Source organism: Orbicella franksi, chromosome 13 (assembly GCF_964199315.1).
Source record: "Orbicella franksi chromosome 13, jaOrbFran1.1, whole genome shotgun sequence".
NCBI lineage: Eukaryota > Metazoa > Cnidaria > Anthozoa > Scleractinia > Merulinidae > Orbicella > Orbicella franksi.
Genome location: NC_138157.1, coordinates 14,048,164 through 14,065,412, shown reverse-complemented (window position 1 = coordinate 14,065,412; position 17,249 = coordinate 14,048,164). Strand labels below are relative to the sequence as shown.

The following is a 17,249-nucleotide window of genomic DNA, read 5'->3' as shown; positions in this document are numbered from 1 at the left end:
GAATCGGCGGGAGAGCTTTGTTGGGTTTCAGTTCGTTTATTACGCTCGGCCAATCCTATTCAACTTCCCTTGTATTCATCAGCGCTGAACTTCCGTTGAGGCTAACATCTGAAACCCGTCGAGCACACAAGCGAATTACTGCTGTTTTCACCGGTGAAAATTTACCTGGCATCATGGTTTTTTAGTGCACCGGATGTCGCTCTGCTTTCGAATTTCACAAGCTGTATGTTTTCCTTGGATAGATTTTCAGAAACTTCTTCTTGATTCTTACGGGCTAATAAATATTCAAGGTGATTTACCCAGCGCAAAGTGTGCCACAAATGATTTTCCGAGCTATCTATGTTGCTTCACATTTTCCGTTGTTAAACTACTCTGCGGTCCGACACGGATATGAAAACAACGAGTAGCAATTTACTTCCGGTGTATGACGAACTTGGGTCAAGATGATCTCGTTTAAGCCAATCGATGACAGCGCTTCTGAAACTACACTTAAAACGCTTGATTATATGAACTATAACCGTAATTTACATGATTTATGCTATGACTTAACTACAGGAAGTTGAACTGAAACGAATAATGACATACCGTATATTTATACCAACGCCGGCAACGCTTGAGTGCTTAAGAAAACCGACCCGAGCAGTAAACAGTGATAGCAAACGAGGGGAATATTTTTCCTTGAAAAAGGAACGAAAACAATTTCACCGAAAAGAAAACTGATAGCCGCATTTTCACTTTCGGCGGTCGTGCTAGACAGTGCCTCGACCTCAAGGAGAAAATTTTATGTTTAGTCTGGGAAAAAAAATGATTATAGAACTTTAGCAGTTCCCAGTTCCTGTGTGACTTCATCGTCTTCCGTACAAGTAAATGACTATGGCGAACGGTTGGAGGTCCAAAGAGTGAACTACATATAACGGACTACAACAACTCGGCGGGCCATGCTTGTTGGAACTTATAATGTCTACATCGATAGTCTGCGGCGTGGTAATATCTCTTACAATCAATTTGTCAACTGGAGTGTTCTTTTTCTTCGCTCCAGTGGTTACATTCCCTTTCTCCAAGTCAGAGAAGCAAACCGCTAAACGGCTGGTCAAGTTTTACAAAGAGAAACCAAGTCTCATCCGAAAACTGTAAGTACTGCAACTGAACTTTTTCAAACTTGTTTTGAGCGATGCGCAAAGGTTTGTTTTATGTTCTCTGTTGTCGTGAGTTGAGAGAAAAATAGAGCGTCTTTTAAGTGATTTAACTAAAGCCAGTGAGGTCTACTCCTTTTCGGCGAAGCTTAGGATTTTCCTAGAAAGCGATATGATTTCAGAACATACAACGCGCGCGTTTCCGTGCGTTGCACGAGCGCAACTTACAACGCGCGCGCTGCGAACAGATTTTGGAGTGCTTCCTGTTGTCCGCGAAAATTCGAAAAAGACAATTTTGTGATGTTGGCAGATAACAGCATTATAGTTTTATGACAAAATCTACTGGTTTATCTCAATTGCTACGTGATAACATAAACTAGATTTAGGAAACCAGATATGTCGCTTTCGATTCACCAGCTGACCCGGTAAGCATTTTGATGTCACTTTCGTAAGATTTTTCCGTCTAGTTGTTTCACGTTCTGCAGGTTGCGGTTTTCGATGGCTATTTAAAGAAAACATAATGACATGCATACTTTTTTTCCCATTTTAAAACTGTTATACGTCTTTCTAATGACCGACTCGTTACGAAGTCGGTATCTTCGATCGCTTCTCGCTAGTCACTGCTGATTTCCTCTGCGGTTCAAAATAATTATCTAAGAATTCTTCCCGACCACCGGCCTCTGGGGCTAGTCTCTACGCATTTTCACTCGATGAGCTGAAACACAAAGAGCGAAATAATCAAGAAATGCGACTTAACAAGCAAAGCTTCCCAACTAAGTCATTATTAAAAATTTAGCCTCTCTGTTATCAATAAGGAATAATAATATTATATTGCTGCTCTTTGCTCGATGCTTTGAAAAAGCAAATCGCTCTACCATATGAAACAGACCCAGGTTTAGCATTAATACTTCCTTATGTCTCGGAGTTGCAGTGTTTTAGTATTTTGTTGTTGTAGCATAGTAATTTCAGGCAATGTAGGCTAAAAAATCCCAAAAGGACGCAGGACTTAGCCCACAAAAAGGCCACTCTGCGAGAGATCGATTTCTTGCGGAACTTACAAATTTCAATATCCGGAATCGCTAATTCTCCTCGCGCGTTTTCACCAAACACGTGGCTTGCTGTAGTTCAGATCCCATGTGTCCTTTTATTTTACTTTTCGAAGCACGTTTTCATTTTCGAATTGCTGTATTAACATGAAAGAGGCGTAAGTGCCGCTTTCAAGCAAGAACTGATCTCCAAGACAAACAATTCTGAACTAATTCGGCGATTTGGCGGGTGGTCCTTTTATTACAATACTGAGTGTTTCGTTTACTTTCCCGTTCACGGAAGTAGAATTCACGTTGCGCTTCTGGCTGCTGATAACGCCACTTTCGAGATACTTCGCGCAAGACTTAAGTTTCCTTTATAAACTTTACGCCTATCTTTTAATATTTAAAATGCATCCTTGCAAGTGTTTACCTAAGTCCGCTACATTAATTAAATAGAAGATTCAGTGTTGCTCAAACGGGGTCACCCACAGAAGTGGTTATTACAGCCTGAAGTGACTGAGATAATTGCCGCTCCAATGGAGTACATCACGTACCGTGGGAATTTTACCTCTTGCCCAATAGCACAACAGGAGAACTAGTTCAGTCTGAGTTTATATATTACTCAAAGAAAATTAAATTATGCTTTAAAGACGAATACGGAGCGCGTCAGATAAAAAGACGAATATTGGAACCCGTTGACCTAACTTCCTTGTCCCCATTATTTCACTTTTCGTTTGTGTTTAGATAAAATAACTGAGATACTGCGCGCGCTCTGATTGGTCATTATTTTCAAACTTTTCTCGTGTCTCCCAACATCCCGCGTTGCTCTATTGCGCTGGTAAACGCATAGAAAAAATAGTTTATGGCTTAATTACAACACAGGTTCATGTATTAATCTTTTCAATGAAATGACAAAAAATATATTTTGCTCTTCTTTTCTGCAGGTTTAGAGACCACGTTTTCTCCATCCTTCTCTTTTCCTGTGGATTGTACTTAACTTCTTTAAAAGACACCTTTGCCAAGCCACTTCGAAACACACCCACAACTTTCCTGGTCATCTTCTCTGTCTATCTCGGCAACTACGTGTACAAATTTTTCCAGGACTTCTTGCTAAGAAAGGAGCATCCACTGTACAAGATCAACCTTCTACATCATTTTGTAACGGCGACAGCTTACGGGGTGTTAATAGTGTACAGACAAAACTCCATCTCTGGAGTCATCGGGCTGCTCTTCGAAGGAAGTGTTCTTGTTTTCGACTTAAACTCTTTGTTTCGCTTGCTTGGCGTGAACAAAAACAGCTGGTTCTTCCTCTTTGTATCTACGCTGCGACTGCTAGTGACCATCCTTCTGAGAGCGATCTGTCCGACGGTGTTGCTGGTGATAACTCTTTCGAGTCACAGTCCGTTGTCATTAGAGTACGTTCCTCTCGGATTCTTCTTCATGAACATCGTGTTCTTCTCCATGATCAATGGATGGCACGTGAAGACCTCTTTCGAGAGCTTGAAAAAGCGATTGCTAGCGAGGCGCCTTTCTTATTACTACAGTAGGCCCAGGGCGAACAGCGACAGTAATTTAAACAGTATGGAACTGAACAATATCAGCTCTGTCGCTCAAACGCTGACTCGTACAACCCTGCCTGTTATTATCCCGACCGACGCGAATTTCCGACTATCTTCGCCCGTGTCGAACGTCAATATGAACAGTGACGAAGTGTCCAATATCGCGGTCTCGCGACACGAACGAACTTTGCCTCAGATAAGTGTTATTATCAACGATACGCCAGGATCAGACGAACCGATAAATCAAGTTTGAACTGTCGTCAAGGATTCTGAAAAAAGGACCGATCTTGTAGACGAAAAAAAGCGAAAAAACTGAATGAAAAATCTCAAAGATTTGTCTGTACATGGATAGCCATGGAGAAGTAGACAAAGTTTATGATTTTAAACTCGCGAAGAAATATGCGCCATCTGTTTTAAGATAAAATATTTATTTTAGTTCAAGCTTGCATTCCTGCTGATGTTGGCTATAATAATCATGAAATTATAATAAAAAAATTGCTTTCTCGTAGAGAATTATTGTAAATAAAGAACGACAAAAAACAGTGGCTGATTCTTTAATTCTACTTCATTTTCAGAAGCGACAGTCTGACATGATCAAAATTAACCATGGCTATTCAAAAAATTATTCAAATAATTGATTGAAATTGCAAATGCGAGAAAAAGAGCGTTTTGTTTCTAACAGTCTAAGTAAACGTTAGAGCCGGTGGCCATCTTCGCACGAGGGATCTAGGAACAAGCGTTGGTTGCGGGCGAGACACCCACCCAGTTGACACCCACTTTCACTTTCACTTTGAATGCTGACACATGCTATGCCGTCACAGTTCTAACGAAGCTGACGAACGTGTTCAGAGAAACAGGGGGAAATAATACTTATTTTGTACTGGGAAGAATCTATCAGCTTTTTTCTGTGTCTGGATCATTGAGCATTGGAAGCGATCAAGGCGTTAAAACCAACTGCGAGATATAAAGTACAGTTTTCGCGATATTTTTCCTCGTATTCTCGTTGCTCGATAAAGGAAAGCTCAAATAGAATTCCTTTTCAGCTGACATCCAGTTTCCTGTTGACAGTACTCGCTTTGCTCTTCCCTTTTGGTTTTTGCGTGGTCGAAAGCGAAATATGACCGTTTTCGTTACATTGTTCCTTGAACATAAATAGTGAGTATTACCAAGCAACGCTTGAGGAAGACATGTACACCACGCTGGTTTCGTTTCTCAGCAACAGCTGTTGATGAAGAAAAGGAAGACTTTCCAAGCTCACTACAAATTAAACAGCATTTTGTTTATTTCAGTCGTCAGAAGTGTAAGAGGAAGTTCTCTAAGAAAACGTCAAGTTGGGTCCCGTCCACACTTCAACGGAGAATTTTGAAAACGCAGCTTTACCTCTCCGGTTAGGCCTTCCGTCCACACTAATCCGTCTCCAAAACGGTGCTCTTCGAAAACGCTCTTCCCACCGAAGAAATTTGAAAACGTCTGCCGTACGTTTTAGTATGGAGGGAAACCATTTTGAAAACGAAGCTTTATTTTCTTCAAGCACAAACCCAAAATGACCGGTTGATTGTTTTGTTTTCAAATTTCTCCGACGTAGTGCAGTGTGGACTTAATGGTATATGCACTTTTACGAAGCCTACGAAAGAGGCCAGGTGACTTGTTTTCAACGCCTGTTTCACTTTGGTCAGATCTTAAATTGTTACTTCACCTGTTGATTTTCGGCGGAGGTTGCAAAGAAACGGCGTGCGGGAATTCACGATCAGGAGTTTCCAACTGTGTGCGTGGGTTTCTCACTACAATTTCAAATGGGTAAACATTCTCCCACCTGAACGAACGACGCCGAGTTAACTAGAGAGGACATGTTGAGAGCAGGAGTTCTTTGCAGTTCTAGACCTTGTGTTTCTGAGATAAATATTAAAAATATCAAATGACGGACTATATTCTAAGTGAGACGCCAGAAAACATTTACATACTAAATAACTCAGCTCAAGGCATCTATAAAACAAATCGCACTCTTTAAAGCTACCCACAAGTACTTTTTCTTCCCACGTATCAAATAAGTCGTTATCACTAAGTACCAATGACGAGCTTCGAAGGTAACTGACATTTAATGTTGCCTGGAGATCCAGTGAATAGGTATTTTCTTATACCTCACGACTGAAAAAAGGCAAAATAATTCCGCTTTGCAGAAATCCATGAGCATCATTCCAGTCGACGCGACACACCCACAAAATTTTCCGCAATGTCAAGGCGCATGGCGCGGCCGCGTTCGAGGTGTCTACTGAGGGTAGTTCCCCGGGGACATTGCTGGGCAGGTTACGTGATATGTTCTTGCCCAATTGAAAGAGCCACTTCAGTCTTGGAGCAGTTTACAAAGATGAAAGTACGATGCGCACAAATAAAAAAAATATTCTGTGCTTCAAATCAGTGCGGCGTGTTTCTTTTGAAGAAGTACTGTTTATCTGACCATCACGTCTCTTCATAGCTTACATCATTCCAGCTCTTTTCATTTTTCTTTCCATTTTCTTCTGTTTCTTTTGGTCCACTTCTGTCTCGTCAGGTTGGGCAAATATCCACGGGGCTAGAATATACACCCATAACAAGTATATAGCCCTGCAGGGTGCCTGAAATTAATCCCAGAGAAAAAAATGAGTGTTTTTTAAAACTAAATCTTTAGGCTATTTCCGAATTACCTTTAGCATCTTTCTCAAAGCGAGTCTTGGTGTCCATGCTCTCATATGAAAATGCGATTTCATTCGCATGCAAATTAAACTCATTTTCAGATGAAGAGTTGTGCACCAGGCCTCCCTTTGATAGAGAGGCTTAAGGCAACTCGGAAATGGGCTATTGAACTAAAATAATAGCATGCAAATTAGCCACCGTTTCTTAACATAATGAAAAAAATACTATTCAAAAGCGCACGTTTCGCGACTTGATAAGTTTTTTCGTAAGAAATTCTCTAGTCAAAATCTAGCTTGACAGTTGTTCAGTAGACATGATCTGGTAATCCTCGCCAGTGCAAACAAATCCGTAAGATATGAAAACGCATCAAGTGAAACTTACTCGTGGATTTCACGCAATCACAAGATCCGTTTCTAGCTACAAGCAGGAAGAATGGAAGTTTGCTTGTTATTGGCTGGCTAATGGACCAATCAGATATCAGTCGCAATATAAACAAAGAATTCGATGAGCCCTTTCCATCGAATTTCTAAAGGTGTTACTAGCGATTTCTACTTGCAAGGGACATAAACAAAGTCTCTTCGAGTGAGTGCAGCGTACAAGTTTCAAAAAGCGTGCTATTGCTTGTTTCGCTCAGATCTGCTGATTGTACAGTCACGAAGCTCAAGGATGACTGTCATCGGTAGTTCAACTCAAATAAACCAATCAGAAGAGGCGTTCTAAGCGTGACGCATGAAGCACCAAGCGCTCGGAGGACTGTTTGCGATTGGTTGTGGGTTTCACTTGAATCAGCGTTCCAAGCGTGTAGGGTTTACCACAAACTTCTCGCAAGACTACTTCTGAATGGTTGTTACAATCAAATAAACGCGCCAAAAGTGGTGATACATACGCGTGTAGTTGCATTTAAAGGTCAATAATAAAAGGATTTATTATATGGCATAAAGAACACTATTTTCTTGCGGGAAACAGCAGGTAATCCAGAGCTAGTAACATAACTCTATCTCGCCGCCTTGGGTATCCAATCATGGTGCACGATAGTGCGGGATTTGGTTCATCTTATGCGCTCGCGGAACGAGCCAGGTTATGTCTGTTATATTGGCTGGTGAAATCAAATTCGATTTAGTCCGAGAGCTTCGTACTACGAAGATCACGTGTTACTGAAACATTGCTACCGTGTTTTGCGGTAGCCAAAATGCCTTTTAATATCTTTCCAAGAAACGTTTTACTTCCGCTACAAATGTTTCCTCACTTGCTCCCAAGGAAACAGTTTTGGGAAATAATGATCCAGCAGATTTTTGAACAATGTTTCCTCGTTTCAATTTTTTTTTTTTAAACAACACTCACACGAGACATTTCTTGCCGGAAATAATCTGTCGGCAAATCAAAATAGCTCTTTCGATTTACGAAAACAACCAAAATTTCCAGAAATTTTTGTAGTGAAAGATAAAGAAACAAAACGAGTGTGCCGGAATTCACCTATGAAATACATTATATATCATTATTTTTAATTGATTACTAAAGCATTCATTTTAGACGTATTTTAATATTCGTCTTCCACGGTAAATACGGTCATCATTTTTTTTTTTGAAATATGCTACCGCATTACTTAGCTTGTAACCTACAACCCTAGTGTCAGAGTCTTCCGTCCTCTAAAAACAAGGAAAGAAATTAAGCTAGGAGTCACGCAGCGAAAAAGGAATGGTAGGAGAAACTGCGTTGTCTTCTTTCGCCACTTCACGAGTTTCTTTGCAACCCAATATTCACTAGCTTTTTCAGAAGAAAAGATGAAACAAAACAAGGAAGGTACAGACTTTACAGGTCAGGTTTGACAAGTATGAACAATATTTTCAGAACGTTTGAGAGCTACGATCAAAACGTTTTGTGTGAGGCACCTGCCTCCCTCCTCCGAAAAGACCATTAAGTTTTATCAAACATAAAATTATGAATAGAAAAGGCAGATTTATATTAAAGCAAAACCCAGGAGACAACGGGGGGGGGGGGGGGGGGGGCATAATTTCAATTCTCCTGACCTATACAGGCGTTTCATTAACGTTTTCAGCAGGAGGGTAACTGATCTTCACGGGCCAGCAAAACGTTTTGAACTGAAAATTATAATATATGAAACACTTTCTTCTAGATTGTCAAACCAGGCCGGCAAAATCGTCCTCACAGCCGGTCAATTTGCCCGGTGCCCAGCCCAAGTTAATGAAAACCCTGCCCCCTGTCCCGAGATTTGTGCCAATGTCTTGAATGGAAGCAAGGCGTTAGTCATTGTTGGGATGAACGTGTCTGGATGCATTCAAAGAGAAAGAAATGACAGAAAATCAAATAACCAGACGTTCAACGATCAGCAATGCACTCACCAGAAACATAAGAAGCCACATCCAGTCTGTGAATATAGCAAGGCCTTGAGTTATCACTGTTAGAATAATAAGGTCCTTAACATGTCTGCAATAAAACAAAACAAAAGATCAGACAACCCTACATATCCAAATCATATAACAAAACTGATGCCCATTATAGCCAGACAAAGACGACTTCACCAGAGACCACTAAGGCCTCCAGGACTGCATGTATATTCAGTGGTTACTAGCACACCCTGCCAAAAAGCTTTGGGGAATACATCCCTCCACTTCCCCAACCCGCCTAGCTACATGTAGTCTCGATTTCTGCCAATCTCTCAGATCCAGTTTCTGCACGACTGCTGGTAATTGAGCGTTAGTTAGCCCATTAGTTACTAGCAGCCTGACTAGTCGAGAAGTAGAAGTGGACGAAGGGGACTGTAATTTAAAAAATATATATATTTTGCAACATGTTCAAGGGGAACGCAATGTTACTGTCTACCCTTTTGCTCAGCAAATCCTGCATGAAATGAAAAACTAATCAAGAGTTGGATTACATTTTTTCTGATGCATTCAAGGACAAGTTGTAAGGTTAAGCTGTGAGTTTTGATTGACACTGTTTAATTTCTAAAAGAGAGATTGATTAAATAAAGATGATCAATATGATTCAGTAAGATGATTGGCCAGTTGTTTGGGTTTTAGTTTAATACAGCTGGAGAACCTACGTGTTGCATGGAGCAAAAAGGACAAATGAAGATTGATTAATAACAGACCCGTCTTGTCAACTTACAGGAGCCAAAACTGAATGGTTTTGGTGACATAAGGCCCCCCTCCCCCCTCCCCCCCCCCCAGCCCCAACCATCTCCTAAAAAACCACCGGGAAATCTCTAAAACAAAACTTAACAAATAAGGGTCCACAGTTCCTGCATCAAGTTTAACAAAGGAAATCATTACTTGAAACGATTTTGCTTCTGTTTTGTCCTTACTTTTATGATCATTTCAGGAGACATTTTAAACAATCAAGAAAGATTGTTTTTTACATTTCAAAACACCTCTATTAGTACCTCAAAAATACTCCACTGTGCATTAAATATTTACCTCTCTTCCCAATGTTTGGAAATGTGGTAAATTACTATCTCAAGTTTGATTTATTACTTGACAAATGTGACAAAAATACTAAATTGACAGGTCTATTATAAATTATCAAATTATCCTAACAGTGTTCTATTTACTATCACATACTCTGCAGTCCCTGATTCTGAATTAAGATCCATTCCACCATCTATAAGCGCTCCAGATTCAGAATATGTAGGCTTTGCCATTGATTCCATAAACTTGTATAATCCACTATAAAGTGCTGTGACAATTAGCAACAGGACCTGGCAAAGATGTTGGACAAGATTATTTTTAACTATATCATTTTCACAGCTGGAACTAATAAAATTAATTAAATATCAAGTCCATTCCATTGTCACATAAATGATATTAATAAGTTCAAGCACAAATGAAGTGAGTTAAACAAATAAATTATTCTCAGGTACGAACTTACCCATGAAAACCAACTTGAATTGAAATTGAAAAAAGTGAATCTGAAGATAATGTATGTCACCTGAAGTGAGGATAAATAACATCAATCAATCAATGTATTTTAATTGATCATTGCAAAAAAAAGATAACAAAGTTGGCATAACAAACATGTTGTTAAATCACTGCATCCTTGATTAAGTTGACCTCTTTTTAACAATATAAAAACTTGATGAAAAGATGCTCATGATAGGCAAGGTAGAATCTGCTTGCAGAAGCAGAGGGAAAGGTAATATTAAAGTTTACAGTGGCCAGAAAGTAGTCACACACTGCGGAACATTATGCTGGCCTCTATGACTTGAAGCCTGTCCGTAAAAGGTTACCTCCAGCACCAAGGGGGTGGGAGATACTCCCTAAAATGGACTCTATAATGGAGAGGCTCGGGGGTACCTTTTTCAGGCTGAGGTATGTAAAAAGGTAAGGATTTCACAAGCTTCTTTCACGAAGAGTATGCAAAAGAGGGCAAATTGAATTTACCTCTAATCAAATTCTCCTAACTTGCCCTATAAATTTAGACATTGATAACAGTTCCGCCAACATTTTATTTACTGTCTTACCTCAATACTTATCATGACCTTGGCATAAAAATCCAGAGTTTTGTTGTTTTCTTCAAGAATTTGTTTTTGCCCCTTGGTTGCTTGTTTTTTAGGCTACAAGGCAAGGTGTGAAGTCAATAATTTTGTAATACTTAATATTATTCAGATCATTAAACGATACATGTAGGTACCCTCTAGAGTAATCCCCTTTCTCTTGGCTCAGAAATAAATGCCTTGAGTTCTGAAGAGGCTCTTTACATTACTTTGAATTTCATCACAACAAGATATGTTACTGTGTACACTTGATTTTACCTGGGGTTATCAATGACTTTGTTCTCAGGAAAACACAAAAATTTTTCAAATCTGGGTCCCAAAAGATTTCAGCTTGCAAAATTCAGACAAATCACTTTTCAGATACAGTGGAGTCCAAATTTCTCAAACACTCGATTTTCTGAACCTTCAGCTTCAGATAACTTGAACCAAATGTCATTTCCCTCCCCTCAGCCAAATACTGTCATTTTACACCGGATTTCTCTTACTACCCGATTTTTCAAACCAGTTTTTGTTTGCCTTGGAGGTCCTCTGTATATCTAAACTTGATCCAAGTTAGAAAAAGGACACTACCAATGATATTCTCTGAAAAAAAATTCTCAAGAATCTGATACAGAAAAAGTTGGTAAGTATAGTATTGACCCTGGGGTCTGTAGCTGGATCTAAATTACAGCTGCTGTTTTATGTCTTTTGGAGCTGTTGTTTTGTTGTTAAATATAAAAGAGCAAATAAATAGTTTATGTGAAAATGCCCAGGGTGGATTCCCATATAAAAAGGACGGGGTATGCTTGTTGGAAAACCTCTAAGAGGTGCCAAGATCCTGCTTTCCAGGAGTGTCTTGAAATGTTTTCATCCCTGAGAGGTACTAATTGTAAAACAACACATTATCTCCTGCCATGCTTTTTTAAGCTCAGTGCCCTGAAAGGTGATGCAAAAGCCCCCACTGTGGACCTCTTGGGGCTGAACACCCTAAGAGGTACCAAAACTGCTTTTCTAATCCCTGAAAGGTACAACAAGCACCCCTATCCCTTCTATACGGGAGTTACCCCTGGGGAAAAGCAGTCATCTTCATAACTTTTTCACGGTCAACAACTAGTTTCTCCAAACAAAATCAAAACAAACACTTCAAGACAGGCAATAAGAATGACAAGGATAAGTATTTTATCAACTTATGATGTATCACCAAATTCTCATACTCATAAACATATTGAAAAGAACCCTATGGACCAGGGTACATTCAGGGTAGGTTATGCCGAAGATCTTGGGTGTGGCCTTTAAATTTTTGCTGCATACCGGCGTGCGATTGGAGTTTCTAACATATAGCAGCGTGCACATAATATTTGCTGATGCTTGCTTATAAACGCTTAACTACCCAAGGCAACTTGGCATGATAACTATGGCTTCTTAACTTATCTTTATCCCCCATATCCTGGCTGATAACGGGCATTGTATAGGATCCATTTGAGTTAAATGTTCCCAGCCGCACTGGGATGGCATATTAAAATAGCATTTTTTGACATGGGACTTTGGCCACTTGCCAGGTGCGTGGCACGGAATTTAAACTTCCTTGGCGTATCTTCACCATGGAGGGTTTGCAGAATAAACCCTGGCTCATTATAAGCCACAAACATATTTAAAAGAAATGTATGGAACAAGGAGAAGTATAAATTTAAATATTTCAAGCTATGGATTGGATGGGTTTGACTGAGGAGAAACATTCATTTGATCAGCAAATACTCAGTTTCAGAAAAGAGCTTATTAAATGCAATTCACCATTCAGCCAAAAGTTACCTATATATTTAGCCTGGTAGGGGAGTTGCAGGTGGATTTATAAGTATTGTATTCGAAAGTTGACCCCCTAACGCCAGATTCTTTGAAAGAGTATTGGACGTTATAAACGGTGATAAAACAATTCGATCACAAAGCATAAACAAAAACAACCAAAAAGAACACGTAAGCTTAATAAAAAGAGGAAAAAAGCCTCGATTAAGCTTGAAGACAAAGGGACAGGATATCTGGCAAAAAATGAATTTCCAGAATTAAAATGTTCCTAAGTCTTGAATTTTTTCAAAAATGACGGGTAACGATCCTAAATGCGGGCAAAATATTCCACGAAAAATGTAAAAAATTACGAAGGGACGTAGAAAGACTAAACTTACCGCCATCTTGAATCCAGCTAGTGCCAAGCCCCTCTCACCTGGAAGAGTGAGAGCGTCTTCCCCTGGTGTGTGGGGAAAAGGAAATTATTCGCTTACGGACGGACCATTAAAAAAGTGATGGGAGGGAAATAAAAAAAAATTCATGCAAGGGAGGGTGACTGAAAGAAAAAATCGTGCAAAGAAGAAGTGGAGAAAAAAAATCCTGCAGAGTGAATTGTACTGTTGGGCTTACAAACTGTACCCACCTGAAATGGCAACTTGGCAGCCACCTTTATACTGCAGTTTTAATTTCTTGATATTATCATTCAAGCCCAATCGATATATTAAATTTATCAGCTGAAACTCTTGGAAAACACACCAAAAATGCTTCAATTTTGCAAAATTTTCTGGGGGGGGGGGGGGGGTGGCATGCCCCCATCCCTAGTTGAATACTCCTTTGGCCCCATACTTGCTACCAGACAGTCACTCACAGAACCCTAGCTTAAACATTGATCCACTGCATGCCAAGAATGAATTTTATTACAAGGGTAATGAATCAATAAAATTGATATCTCCCTGTAAACATCAAACTAAAAAAGCAATGCAACCCCATTTTAGACAATAGCACTTGAATGTGTCTGATACTTGGTTATGTTTCCCCCGAGTTTAATTTTGACAGGAAAGCAAGATGACTGTGTGAATGAAAAAAAGAATTTTTTTTTTTGAACTTGGGGCCTGTTCCATGCAGGCATTCAGATTGTGGTGATCGAGAGACTGAGAGTCAAGATTAAGATTGCCGCAGTAGAGTATTTCCCCCTCCAATTCCCCCTGTCCCCCTCACCAAAAAAAAAAATTCCACAGGAGACTTTGCCCCCCAAAAAAATCCTGCAAAGGTAGTGGACATGAAAAAACTTCCTGCAAGCTGAAAAAGTCTCATCCCCCACCCTCATCACTTTTCTAATGGTCCATCCCTTTAGTAAGTAGACTGAGATTTTTCTTTTTCTGATGGGGACTCGATAATGCAAAGCATTCCTGATGCCAGGGGAAATGCATCAAATTATACCAGAAACATGAGGTGATAAGTTTCTAATGACACAAAATCTGTTTGGTAGCATGTGTCAATCCAGAAAGTTAATCTACACCCTCCAGGAAGGTTTGGGATTTCAATGCCCCACCCCACCCCACTGGAAATTCTACTCAAGCTATGCCAGCTATATAAATTTGAAACCTTCACCCACTCTGAAATGTAGGCGATGCTCGATTTAAGCAATAGAACACCTTTTCCATGTTTGCATTAAGGCCTCATCTTAAATTCGAGACAGCTATGCAAACCCAAGGCGTAGTCGAGAATTATGCCAGCCAAGTGGTCCATCAGGCCAGAGCTTATCCTGGTTTCCATAGCATGAAGTGACTAGGAGTAGAGAGAGGCACTGTGAGACTAAAGTGTCTTGCCCAAGTACACAACACAATGTCCCCGGCCAGGGCTTGAACCCAGACCGCTCGATCCGGAGACAAGCACACTAACCATGGACCACCATCAGGCCACCACACCTCCCTATTGCTTTTATAATTGGTCATAATTGTTTAGGGGCCGGGGCCAAGGAGAACTCAAGGCATACTGGTTTTACTTACTTACGTGGATACAGGCCACCTTTCACCAAGAGAACATGAGGGGTAAGATGCCATACCATATAGGTCCTATTTACCAAGGGCATCTCTCCCTAGTTATTTTTAGACATCAGGTACCCAGTCCATTTGGTCACAGTTATTTGAGAATATTTATCCCGAAAAATTGTTCAATACATTCACCTGTAGTCCAGCTGTTTCCCAAGAACTAAAAACTATGACCATAACTTAATGATAATGAGTTCCGTCATATATTTATTAGTTTCTACAGAATGCCCATGGAGACAAAGTTCTCTATGCAACTTTATTTAAGCTCGAAAGTATTGAGATCTACGCACTTGAATTGTTAATGACTACTTTTCCTATAAATTATGCAAAACATATTCTGAAACTCATTAATAATTCATTGAGTTTAAACAAAGGAAGTCATGATCTTGACAGTGTTTTGATATCTGATCTTAATTAGCATAGATTTTTATGATTTTAGTTCTCCATTTTCTCCTTAGTTTTAGTTTCGATTTAGACAGTGTTTGACCACATTTCCAAACACCTTGAAGTTCGTCAAAAATACTCTGCTATGTATCGTATTTTCAACTCTCTTCTCATTTGGAAACATTGTCAAACACTGTCTTTCGTGTTATATATATTATATACAATCGCAATTTGAGAAGATTTTTATTGTTTCAAACATAGACTGTTCACAGCCTCTCGACTATTTTTCAGTACAGGTAGAAGAAAAAGCAAGCTAAGTGAGTGTGAAGCACGCAGGTTGGGGGCGGGGAGGCAAGCAAGGATAGCCAAATGAAACAAATTTCTCAGTCCCCACTTCCTACCCCGTTAAGTCTCTTGTTTTGCGCTGGTGTCCAAGTCTCTCCTGATTCTATCCATGTGTTCAACCATCTAATATTGATACGAGAAAATGGAGTGCTGTGAACACTATTTCAAACATGGAGTGGCCACAATTAGAATTAAATATGCTCGTTTGTGTACATGCACCTTGTTTAGAGAAAGAATATGTATTGACTTGCTATAAATATATACATATTGTCTTAGCTACCTTTATCGCACCAAGTTCTAATGTTCATGCTTCAGCTCAATAAAAATCAGCCTTGACATGCCCCTGATTGAAGAGAGGTTGATGAGAAAACAGAAAAGGGTAAACCAGAAATGATTCAAACCAGTGGTTTGCTGGGAAACTTGCGATTTTTGAATTAACTTTTTTAGCTCAGCATATACATTGTCATCACCATCATTCTCATGAAAACTCAGTTTGTATCATCTAAGCAATATGTCATGTGAGCTCATATATGTACTGTGTGGTTCCAGAAAATATCCATATCTCCATCAAAGATGGCTATTTGGTTTGTATCCCTCCTCCCACCCGGAATTTCCAGTTTTTCCCTTTCAAAATTTGGCTATTATATTAAGAGACCTCCTAACCCCTTGGATTTTCCCATAACCATCGTTAGTGTGGGTATGGATAATTTCCGGACCTGCACATTATTTTTGAATATTTTATAGCTTTATGGGTATGCCTTACACTTCACTTTCACACAAACATATTGCAAGATATCCCCCCCAACCACCTTCCCACATCACAGGGTAAAGCAGACTTCAAGATATACATTTTTGCTCCGGGTGTCTTAGCCTGTGAACACAGAGGTATTTCTGGATGTCGCTTATTTTTCGGTGGAGACAAGCGACAGCTGGAAATGGGTCTGCATTTGCAGGCTATAGGTATCATCTGAATACACATCTGCTGGCACAGGTTGCAGCTATTGTAGCAAAATACTTCACTTGTTTATTTTTTTTTAGGTAAAAAAAATTAGGGTGGAGGTGTGTGGCCCGCTTCCCAAAAACCCTTACCCTATTTATGACCAAAATCTGCGACATTCCCTACCCTATTTATGACCTGACCAAAACTTCGAACCCCTATTTATGACCTGCTCTAATATCAAAACTCTGTTTCAGACCTGCGTTATAATTAGTTCCCTAGTTCAGACCCATGTTAAAACATAATTTGTGAAGGGCTTTTGTTGATTTTCTTTTCGATAATGATGAAAAAGTGGCTTCTTAAAAACATACCCATATCAAGGCTACAGTGCAAAAACCATACCCCATTTACAACCAAAATGGCCAAAATCAGCTAAAATCGATACCCTATGACCAAAACGGCTGAAAAACCATACCCTTTGGGGTCGCACATACCTATATAGCCTATATACGGGAGCACCCCTGGGAAACTTACCAACAGAAGCAACAAGAACTGAAAAATCTTGAACAGCACATAAAATGAATTACAATTCACAGTGTCAGCTAGGAGACCCTCACTATAAAAAAATACTATTAAAATACTATTACTGCCAAATTCCAACAATGTTCTTGGAAAGAGCAATGAGAAATAGTTGGACATAATAACAAAATTAATGACCTGAAATTTTATTAAAGTCTACTTAGTTATTCAAATTCTCTCTAGTGAATACATTGTTTTGGCCGACAAGGATGTTACATGTACAAATTTTAGAACTTTAGACATAATCATGTACACCACCATTCTACAAACTGTTTGTATCGGATAATTGTAA

The 17,249-nt window shown here is 39.6% G+C and overlaps 2 protein-coding genes across 2 annotated transcripts; one reads left to right on the top strand and one right to left on the bottom strand.

Moving 5' to 3' along the window:
• Nucleotides 1–10: 10 nt before the first annotated feature.
• LOC145465343 (uncharacterized) lies at nucleotides 11–3,973 on the top strand. The gene is made up of 2 exons (XM_081449121.1): nucleotides 11–1,130; nucleotides 3,106–3,973. The coding sequence occupies exons 1-2, from the start codon at nucleotides 958–960 to the stop codon at nucleotides 3,971–3,973; spliced, it is 1,041 nt and encodes a 346-aa protein (XP_081305247.1). The 5' UTR covers nucleotides 11–957.
• A 31-nt stretch (nucleotides 3,974–4,004) lies between these two features.
• Nucleotides 4,005–13,405, bottom strand: LOC145465344 (transmembrane protein 208-like). Its single transcript, XM_081449122.1, has 6 exons — nucleotides 13,060–13,405; nucleotides 10,871–10,963; nucleotides 10,279–10,338; nucleotides 9,972–10,108; nucleotides 8,751–8,835; nucleotides 4,005–6,332 (listed from the first exon to the last, which is right to left on the bottom strand). Exons 1-6 carry the CDS (start codon nucleotides 13,063–13,065, stop codon nucleotides 6,195–6,197), a joined length of 519 nt encoding a protein of 172 aa, XP_081305248.1. The 5' UTR covers nucleotides 13,066–13,405; the 3' UTR covers nucleotides 4,005–6,194.
• Nucleotides 13,406–17,249: the final 3,844 nt, after the last annotated feature.

Bases quoted from the DNA above. Each gene is read 5' to 3' on its own strand.
- LOC145465343 (XM_081449121.1), top strand. From the start codon at position 958: ATGTCTACATCGATAGTCTGCGGCGTGGTAATATCTCTTACAATCAAT. The intron at 1,131-3,105 runs GTAAGTACTGCA...TCTTTTCTGCAG, and splicing joins CCAAGTCTCATCCGAAAACT to GTTTAGAGACCACGTTTTCT.
- LOC145465344 (XM_081449122.1), bottom strand. The intron at 10,109-10,278 runs GTAAGTTCGTAC...CATCTTTGCCAG, and splicing joins ATTCAAGTTGGTTTTCATGG to GTCCTGTTGCTAATTGTCAC. The intron at 8,836-9,971 runs GTATGTGATAGT...GTTTTATTGCAG, and splicing joins TCAGAATCAGGGACTGCAGA to ACATGTTAAGGACCTTATTA.